Source organism: Apis dorsata, unplaced genomic scaffold, assembly GCF_000469605.1.
Source record: "Apis dorsata unplaced genomic scaffold, Apis dorsata 1.3 scaffold_169, whole genome shotgun sequence".
Lineage (NCBI taxonomy): Eukaryota > Metazoa > Arthropoda > Insecta > Hymenoptera > Apidae > Apis > Apis dorsata.
Genome location: NW_006263457.1, coordinates 235,428 through 246,133, shown reverse-complemented (window position 1 = coordinate 246,133; position 10,706 = coordinate 235,428). Strand labels below are relative to the sequence as shown.

At 39.2% G+C, this 10,706-nt stretch overlaps 1 protein-coding gene across 1 annotated transcript in view; it reads left to right on the top strand.

Annotated features, from left to right (window-relative positions):
- Positions 1 to 4,819, top strand: part of LOC116185388 — a 9,599-nt gene extending 4,780 nt beyond the window's left edge. Inside the window, exon 4 of the mRNA XM_031509670.1 lies at positions 4,761 to 4,819. Coding sequence (XP_031365530.1) covers positions 4,761 to 4,819 — 59 coding nt within the window. The remainder of the gene's footprint in view (positions 1 to 4,760) is intronic.
- The last annotated feature ends 5,887 nt before the right edge of the window (positions 4,820 to 10,706 follow it).

The following is a 10,706-nucleotide window of genomic DNA, read 5'->3' as shown; positions in this document are numbered from 1 at the left end:
GGGGTGAAGTCTTTCCAACGAGATCTCTGGCGAGATCTGCGATCTGACCTCGCGTTGGCTCGCGTCGGTTCTTCGACGATCTAATCTCGCGCCTGACGTCCTTGACCCAGGAAGCGGAAAGGTCGAGGCGGAGTCAAGGTGATGCGCATGCAACGTCTCCTGCGAGGATCGATTCGCAGGTTCGAAGCAAGGTTAGATCCATTTCGACTTTCCATTTTGCGTGACCGACAACCGCTCGAAAATGAAAATGGCGGCGGGGATTTGCAATGCCTTTTCTCCGATCGTGATGTTTTTCTCTTTTCTCTTTTTTTTTTTTTTTTTTTTTTGATCGTGATCAAAGGAAGCTTCGAATAGGGGTTGCGCAATATTCGCGATAATGTCGGGAGTAACGATACTCCTCCCTTGCACGCGACGTCCTTTCGAGAGTGGAGAGGAATTTTTTGAATAACGTGGTAACTGAACTTTGAATTCTAACCTCCAACTAGTCTAATTAATGACCGTTGCATATCTGTTCTTTATTAACGATTATACCCTTTTAATTATTTATGTCTTCGGCCTCGTTTCTCTCTTGTTTCGTATACTTTGAGGATACATTTTTTCTTAATATTCTCTTTTTACTAAACATATTTGTTTGAACTCGCTTTCTAAATTTCCGAAAGATGTATTAAAATAAATTTCTTCTCCACCTCTTGCATATATTCTTATGGACAATATTTGGTCACTTTTAATTTCCACGCAACTGTGTTTCAAATTTTGGTCTCTATGGAGGCTATCTCTTGTTTCGTATACTTTGAGGATACATTTTTTCTTAATATTCTCTTTTTATTAAACATATTTGTTTGAACTCGCTTTCTAAATTTCCGAAAGATGTATTAAAATAAATTTCTTCTCCACCTCTTGCATATATTCTTATGGACAATATTTGGTCACTTTTAATATATAACTGTGTTCCATTTTGATCTGTGTGGAGGCTATCCGCGTTGCTTTTTCGAGCGCAAATGGGCGGAGAGGATTCAACCATCGGGATTAGATTACAATGGGAAACGCATCGAGAATGCAACTCGCGGAATTTCTGCGCGGGGAATTTCCCGTTGAATTTCGTGTCGCGGCAGAAGAATAACAAATGATATGATTATAATAAAATTTGGAAAGAAAAATATTTCGTAAGGCCTCGTGAAAAGACGTAAAATAATATTCAGGGGAAAAGATTATCTGATCGAGCTATACGAAACGTTCCACTCTCTTCCTATTCTTCATCCTTTATCGTTGAAAAAAGTGACGAAGTTAGAAGATAACGAAAGAGCGAGTCGTATTTCAAGGCACGGATCGTCTAAGAAGATAACGAAATTGCAAATATTTTACAAACTCGACGAGACTCGCGAAAAAAGCAAGTTGATTTCCTCTGACTGGCATTCTCGTCTTGGACAAATTGCGACGTGATTCAAATACTACCTCTCTCTTCCTTTCCTTCTGACCGGATCTTTTCGAAGGAACTTTAAAAAAAATAAATGAATAAATAGGAAATTTTTTCATTCACGGAAGAGGAAGACGGAAGGAAGAGAGGAAAGGAAAATAAATTCTCTCCTCTTTTTCCCCAATTTTCTAAAAAATTTTTCCCTCGAAATAAAAAAAAGACACAAAGGGTGGAACGGTAACGTGATTTCGATCGGCTCGTATCTCGCGGATTTTTTAAACGGAGAAAAAATAGGGGTTGACGTGAAATTAACGGGGACAATGGAACGGGAGCATCAGGACATCGCGACAACTCGTCAACCCTCCCTCTAAAATATATATTTTACAATCGGCCGCTAAAACGTCCGCCCTCCATTGCCGACAATTTTTCAATTAATCTATCGACCTGGTGTCACCCTTACCATTTCTTCTTTTTTTTCGTATCGAAAGATAAAAACTCGTTCACCCTTTTTCCATCTCGATCGATTTTCGGGGGCCGACGTTTTTTTCGTTCGAAAATTCGAAAAAATAGGAAGTGAAATAAAATCCTCCAATTTTTCCTTTCTTCTTTTTGCAACAATTTCTACGAACGATCAACGAGGATCATTCCTTCTTTCCACGATTTTTCCACGCATGGGGGAAGCATATCTCGAAAAGAAAAAGAATTTATGGAGGTAAGCGTGGTTCTTGCCAGGGATGGCGAGTCGAAGGTGGTGGATGGAACGTTTCCATTCCGGTCAGACTCGTATTCTCTGTCGTTGTTGCGGCGAGATCGATCCTTGGCTGGACAAATTCGCCTCGTGGAGAGAGTCTTTTCTCCTCGAAGGGAGGGGGAAAATGAAATTTAAGTATCGAGCGACGACGACGACGACGACTCCTCGTTGATATTTTACAGCAAGCCGGTATACACCCGACCCGAGAGAGGATTAAGTCCACCTGAACGGAATTATCCAGCGAGGAAATTCAGCTTAAATACAGTTTATCCTATCCCCGATGAAGCGAGATAATAATCCCGGGGAAAAAATTTCACAGAGATATAGCGTTTCGATTTTCACTTTTTTTTTTTCCTTACGATAAATAATGCAATAAATAAAATATATACTCTGGAAACAAGGTATTCCAAAGAAGGAGAGAAAGAAAACGTATTACTTATGAATAAATTTTACAATTATTAATGAAAGATATCTTTATCCTCCTTCGTGATGGAAAAGGAGAAAAAGAAAAAGGAGGAGATTCATTAAGAGGAAGAGCAATTTAAACGAATTTAGCAAATTATTATTCCTGGTACCGATCCAATACTGTGTCTGAAACGGGGAGTGACATTTCATTCGGCGGCCACGATCGTTCGTCACGATGGCCAGGATTTCCAGCAGGAGGACGAAGGCGGACGGATCGTGAAAAGCTCGAACGACGTCGTTAAATGGCCTCCATCATCGTTTCTCGTAGAGATAACGAGTATCTTCCGCGAAAGATCCGCGGAAGGATTTTTAGATCCGGTCTGGAGAGGAAACTCTGTTCCTCTTATTTTTTTTTTTTTTTCCCCTTTTTCTTTTTCGGTTCGTCGGTTATTATCGGTCGGTCGCGCGTTGAAATCGAGGCTGATCTTTCGAGCAAGTGAGAATTTAAGGATGGAGTTAGGAATCCAATTTCTGAGATGTTATTCGCTTTTTCGAGATTTATCGGCGTTAAACGGGATTAAGTTAATCTCGTCGATCGATGTATCCATCTATCGAAGGGAAGAAAGTTTCGAAAGATACGATCTGTTGGTGGTCAAATTCATCAAAATTCATGAATGAAAAAGAGAAATCGATACTCTCGATTTCTTTCGAAAGAATTTTCCTTTTGTTATCCTCTCGGTGTTGAACTGTTAATAAAGTTGAGGGTAAAAGTTCAATTGGAATGAAATTCTCCTTTTTCTTCTCTTATCGTGTAAAGTAGCGTCGAAATCCAACGTGGACGTGGCGTTACAGAAATTATTATTATATTCTTCCAATGTTTCTTCTCCTGATCGATAATTAAAGCCAATTCGACGGAGGACGTCCTGCTTTCCCTCTCTTTCTTCCCTGCAACGAGAAAATCCCTCTCCAATTTTGCAGAATTTCTTTTCCAAATAATTGCAAAAATTATCTCTTCTTCGTCAGTATAAAATAGAAAATGCAAACAAACGTAACGTACAAATTCTGAAACAGGCGTTTCTCAATCTCCCTTTTCCTCGTATTGTTCTCGTGCCGTATTCAAATATTTTTCCATTCCCTTTGAAAAAGAAAGGAAGAAAGAAATCGTAGGAAACAAAGGAGGGAAGGAAAACAAAAGGAGAGTGATTGTGCGTGGACAAAGGAATACATACTTGCTATATACAGAAACGATTCTGTTTTTTCTTCTTCCTTTTCCTTTGGCTGTTTTTAGATCCAACGCCGATAATCGGATGTTGGAAAACTCGAGGAGAGAGGAAACACCGTGAAGAGCAGGGGTTGGATCGGAAGTTGTGGCCACGGTTTATATAGTTCAAGGATGGCTGTCCGTATTCCAGGATGAAGGAATCGGTGTAATTGATGGGCTCGCGTCACGCCAACCGCGATAATACCCGTCACGTGACCGGGTCGAGTTCTCCTTGGCGCCTAACTTGCCGCTTCTACCCTCGCCTGGAAGATGGATTTCCGGTTTGTCACGCGACTTACGTCGAGGGTGCCTCGTAAAGAGGTAAAATAGATCAAGAAGTTTGGCGAGGGTACAATTAATTTTTACCTTTCACAGGTGCTGTTTCCAGCGATTTTATTTCGAAAGTGGTTTTATTAACTGTGTATAATTTTTAATAAATAATGACGATGAAAAATTCGATTGAAAACGATTGGATATATGGCTCGTTTTTTGGGGATTCATAAATTGCTTCTTACGCAAGCCATTAACAATTCTGCTTCTGCTTCACTAATTTTTGAGACAGTTCGTTATTTGTATATATCGTTACAACAATTAATAAATTCTATAATAATAGCAATTTCGATATAGATATATTTATTAAAAATAGACTTCTTTAGATTCTTTTTAGAATCGACGATAAATTCGGAATCGTGAAATATAAAAATAATTCTTCCTTTAATAAAATATGCAACGATAGAAGAGTAATGATTCCTATATATCGATATATTTATTAAAAATAGATTCTTTTTAGAATCAGATCCACGATAAATTCGGAATCGTGAAATATAAAATAATGTAAAATACAAGTTGGCTTCTCCAATTTACTCGAGATGCACGAAAAGTAATCCTTCCTGCATAATCATTCTATTAAAATGTGCATAATGTTATAGAACAAGAGTCGTGGCATATGAGGTTTTGGGAAATTTCAAAGAAGCATTTTGGAGGCTAATTAGCAACAGAGACACACGGTTCATGAAAGATTGAGCTGGATTTCGGGTGGATCGTCCGATCGAGGGACATTAAAGGGGGTCGATGAATATTTGAACGCCTTGTTGAAAGCTTGGAAAAGACGTTCGGGAAACTTGCACGATGCCCGATAGAAACAGCTCGTGACGATCCCACGCGAATAGCCAAGAATCGTCAGCGAATCCGTTGAAACGCAGCCGAAACCCTTTCTCCTTCGAAACTTGGAATGGAAACCATCTTTTAGGGCACCCTTTCAACTTTCGTACGTCAAACCTTCGTTCCAGACTTTGAAAACTAACTGGAAAATTGTGCGTGTTAAACATTTTTTAAACTACCAAAAATTCAATCGCCAAGATGGAAACGTTGAAAACTGATCGAAGATTAAGGGAAGGAAAAGTAAAAAAGTAAGAAGAATCGCGTAGAAAAACTTATTATTGCAAATCTTCATTACGAAATAGAAGAAAGAAGAAAGAATGACGAAAAAATTAAGAAGAAGAAGCGAAAGAGGAAAGGGTGGAGGAGGGGTAGAGAAGCCAACAGGAATTGGTAGGGCTAGTACTTTAAAAACTAACTAGAAAGTTGTTAAAGCGTGTTAAACTTTTTTTTAAACTCTCAAAAATTCAATCACCAAAATAAAAATATTGAAAATTGATCGATTAAAGATTAAGAGAAGGAAAAGTAAAAAAGAAGAATCACGTAGAAAAACTTACTATTGCAAATCTACGAAATAGAGGAAAGAATAATGAAAAAATTAAGAACGAAGGGAGAAGCGAAAGAGTGAAGGGTGAAGAAGGGGTAGAGAAGCCATAAATTGGTAGGGCTAGACTTTAAAAACTAAAAAAACTGGAAAGTTGTGCTTATTAAACATTTTTTAATTTTAAAAAATAATTTAAAAAAATTTAAATTTTTTAAACTTTCAAAAATTCAATCACCAAGATGGAAACCTTGAAAACTGATCAATCCAAGATTAAGAGAAGGAAAAATAAAAAAGTAAGAAGAATCGCGTAGAAAAACTTACTATTGCAAATACGAAATAGAAGAAAGAATGACGAAAAAATTAAGAACGAAGGGGGAAGCAAAAGAGTGGAGGAGGAAGGGTGTAGGAGTAGAGAAGCCAGCAGGAACTGGTAGGGCTAGACAAAAGGGAGCCCAAGTCTATTTCCCGCTGGTTGAAAGTGTTCCCGTTGGTGGTAACGCGGAGGAAACGGGGTGCAACCTATTGTCAACCCTCTGCCGGCCTTTCCAACAATGCCACCCACCCGTGTCAGTGGCGCTTTTCATCGTAAACGGCGTAAACGGCATATCGGTGACGCGAAACACCCATCTTCGCGCGCCCCTAGATGAGAGAGGAAGACACCCTTCCCCTCCTCCTCCACCGGATACCATCTCTTCTTCGGCTTCCTTCCTATCCTCCCGAAGAAAGAGGGAAGGGAGGATGACAAATCGATGGTTGTTCTGGCCAGATTTTCTTGGCGGGATCGTTTTTTAACGTGGCGCATTGTGACTCGTGGCCTATTCCTTTCGACGAATCTCTTCTTCCGCACGAAGGCTCTCCTCGAAGGAGAAGAGATAATTTATATTTATATAAAGTACAAGCTTTTCGTAAAGTGGAACGATTGAAAACAGTTTCAAGGGAAAATTTTATTTATTCTTCACAATTTTAAAATTAACGCGTTGCTATAATAAATTTTTAGAAAAAGAAGAAAAGAAAGAAAAGAAATCTCTCCCTCCGCACGGCACTCCTCGAAGGAGAAGAGATAACTTATACAAAGTACAAGTTTTTCGTAAACTGGAACGATTTCAAGAGAGAATGATTCTTCACAATTTTAAAATTAACGCGTTCCTATAATAAATTTTTAGAAAAAGAAGAAAAGAAAGAAAAGAAATCTCTCCCTCCACACGGCTCTCCTCGAAAGAGAAGAGATAACTTATACAAAGTACAAGCTTTTCGTAAAGTGGAACGATTGAAAACAGTTTTAAGAGAGAATGATTCTTCACAATTTTAAAATTAACGCGTTCCTATAATAAATTTTTAGAAAAAGAAGAAAAGAAAGAAAAGAAATCTCTTCCTCCACACGGCTCTCCTCGAGAGAGAAGAGATAACTTATACAAAGTACAAGTTTTTCGTAAACTGGAACGATTGAAAACAGTTTTAAGAGAGAATGATTCTTCACAATTTTAAAATTAACGCGTTCCTATAATAAATTTTTAGAAAAAGAAGAAAAGACGAACGATTGTAACACGATTGGTTAGTTAAATCTGTGAAATTGATCGATTTAAATCGAGGCAAATAATTGCCCTCCTCTTCCTTCCTTGCCCCGAATTTTAATCTTCGCGCGACGTCACAACGAAGGGGGGCAGATTTACACGTCCATCGGGCTACAATTCACCCCCTATTAATCGGCCTGACATTTATACGAATATTTAACGGGTGCTCCTGTTCCGTTGGAAGGATCGAGCGCACGCTCCAAGCCGCTCCATTATTCCGCTCCCGTTGGACGGTCGACAAACAATTTTTGGAGGGCGGCCTCGATTCGACGAAAGAACGAACGAATTCCTCGTCGTAAATCAACCACGAGCTCGCGTGCCAACTCGCCCTTCGCGATGCTCCCCGGTTATTAAAGCGGCGCTCGAGCCATCCGGGATGCGCATACGCCTGGGCGATAAGCCGAGGCCTTAGCCCAGTTCAGCCCCCTCTCTTCCATAGCCATCGCGTGGGTGGACGATTTTATCACCCGATAAAGACATCGCGCCGACGAACTTCCCCTCCTTCCCTCCTGTATTCGTAACTCTACCCTCCTCGAGAATTATCCTACGATAAATACGATAATTTTCCTAAGAAAGATCCATTTGTAGACTCACTTTGTAATTGGTTTCGAGTTGTTGAAGACTACTTTACTTTTCCTCGAATGGAAAACTTTCTCTCGGATTCTTTCTCCTTTTGGAACGAGAGAATCAATAGTAGAAGTGTTAGGATTAAACATTATTGATGAGAAATAGCGTGGAATTTTTTATTTATGTATTCAAAAACTTTCGGGTCTTTCAGGAGTGTCTTTTCTTTTTTTACAAGAGTTTAAGATAATTTTTCGAAAATAAAAATTCGTCTGAGAGATGTCCAGTCCCGTTTTCGAAAGGAGGAGGAATTCGTGGACGGAGCAAAGTGCAACGTTCCCTCTCCTCCTCGAATTTTTCTTCCCGGTTGGCCGGGAAATCGGTCGATTCCAGGTCACCGAATCGGTGGATGGAGATCACGGGGTGATTAAATTACGCAAAAGTTCCTTTGACCGGCCGTTCGAGCTGGCATCGGCCACGCGGAACCGTGACAAACTTCGTTTCCGCCCTCCAAAGATCAGTTTCACGGTCCAGCTGAGAGATGAAGGGGATTGAGAGGAGCAAAGGGAGGGAAAATAAACTGATGGATTAGAATCGGGGATAACAAGATTCTTGGGAGTGTTTCGATACCGTGTCTATAAAACTGTGACGTATTTTGAAAATAAAATTCAGAGGAGACGCTCTTGGAAATAATTTTGCAATAACGAATTATACGCGCGATTAATTTGCTTGAGAATTTGGAGAGAAATAGTAGTGAGTTTTCACCGCAAATTTCCACTCGCAAGAAACGCTCTCGAGAGTTTTATCCCTATCCTTGAGAAGAAATAAGGGGCCAGGGAGTTTGAGAGAAAAAGTAGATTGATGAGCGGGGGGAGAGGAGGAAACAAAGTTGGTCGGATCAGAGCGAGAAAGTTCGAGATGGAAGAAGTGGAAGGAGGATGTAAGAAGTACGAATGGACGATTGTGACGCGCAATGGTGGATGTAATTGCTTTCCAATTATAATTAGATGATGTACTACGACATTTCAGAACCCTTCCTCTTCTTCCTCTTCGTCTCTTACGAACTCTCTCTCTCTCTCTTTTCCTTCGATGTACAAAAATCGAAAAATTTACAGGGAAGAGAATAAGACGCGCAAAGTCGAATTTCCAAGTGCAAAATGAAGCATTGAAGAAATGGAAGAACGGAGGATATGGAAAAAAGAAAAAGGAAAATGGAAAGACGCGAGTGAGTTCCAAAGGGGAGAATGAAGAAAAAGAAGAAATAAAGGAACGTTAATGGCGGGAGGAGAAAGCAAAGCGAAATACGACATGGAGTGAAAACAGGGAAAAAAAAGAAACGATATAGGGGAAAAAGGGCAAAGAGCGTTTTAGGTCAGTGAGTATACATGAAAATTCGTACGTGCAAACAAGAAATTCAAAACTCGCGCAAAAGAATCATCGATTAATAGAACGAGTCAGCGTTGTAAAATTGCGATCGATATCCGCAAAAGGAGAGAGGATCATTTGTCTCTCAATTTTTCCTTTTCCATCCGCTTGATACACAGCATCCTTTCGTGTTCTTTCGCCACCCAACATTTATGATTCTTCCCGATTTTTCTCGTGCGAGCTTAACCCCTCCTTAGCAATCCGGGGGTTGGGATAAGGGGTGGATAAATTTAATCTGGATATTTTACCAGTGAAGAAAAATCAACGATACGATCATTTTTGAAGTAAGCCATTATTATTGTAGAGAAAAGTCTGCAAGTCTGTTGGAAATTGAACTGTTCTTCTGTGAGTTTTGCATTACGTTCGTAAGCGTTTGTTTGAAGTAAATAGGGGATGGTATCGATATGTTTCTTCTTTTTCTTCTTTTTTTTTTTTGTGAAGGATAATTCAAAAGAAAGAGTTTCGAGTTAGTTATCGATAGATACTACTTGCCTGTATCAAATTTGTAACTTTTTTTGCGACTTTTTTATTTCATCTCGAGCAATATGGTTTTTCGATAGCGTGAAGGGTGATAATTGAAAAAGAAGAAGAGAAAAAAAAAAATATATCTGTAATCCCTTTGGATACAGAAAGAAAATAAATGGTCACCGATGAATCGAATTTCCGGTTGAAATCCTTCAATTCTAGATGAATGCACTTTCAGCTTGTTCATTCAATTCGTATCGAACAAAAAGCGTATTGAAAGTAAAGAGAGAAACGAGTATCATCGATCGTGATCTCTGTTTTTATCTTGGTTCAAGTGTCGGGATCGGAATTTTTCCTTTTTTTCTCTCTCTCTCTCTCTCGTTCGTAATTAATAATTCCAAAAAAACTGAAATATTTAATTAATTCGTTAACGTCGATCTTCTTTGCGTGTATGGTCCCACTGAAAAATAGAAATTAATTAAAAAACATGGATATATCATGGATCCGAATGTTACTTTCCAATTAAAAAAAGTTCAAAGTAAAACAATTTGACAGATAATAATAAATCGAAAGAAGAATAGATTTATTAACAATCGTTTCAACAGATTTATCTCGGTGGACGACAAAAATTACCGTATCCAATAAGACTGTACTCCAATAAAAATTCTCTCTCTCTCTCTCTCTCTCTCTTTCGAAGACGCATTGAAAAAAATTTCGACGATAAAGCAGATAAAGAAAAAAAAAAGGAATAAATACGAAAAAAAAAAGAACAAACAAAATAAAAATATACGCGTCTTCCACGCGATCCACTTACTCGGAAATGCATCGAGCATTCTTAAGTATCGATTCAACCGCGTCCCCTTTGAAGGCAACTTACACGCCTCGTTCCAGCCTAGGAGAGAAGACACGTTCGAACGCCATTACGAAATTATCGAATTTCGAATGTATCATCCCTCCTTCCTCTCCTTTTTTTTCTCTTTCGAAAGAAGTTTAGAAAGAAAATTACTACTACTCCTCCCCTCTCGAAATCCTCAGAGGCGTAGGAGAATTAAACCACGCGGACTGTCCAGCTATTCATTCGAATCGATCGATTCGACTGATGGTGGATACGGTGAATACAGGGACCGAGATGCGGTCGGCAACGTCCA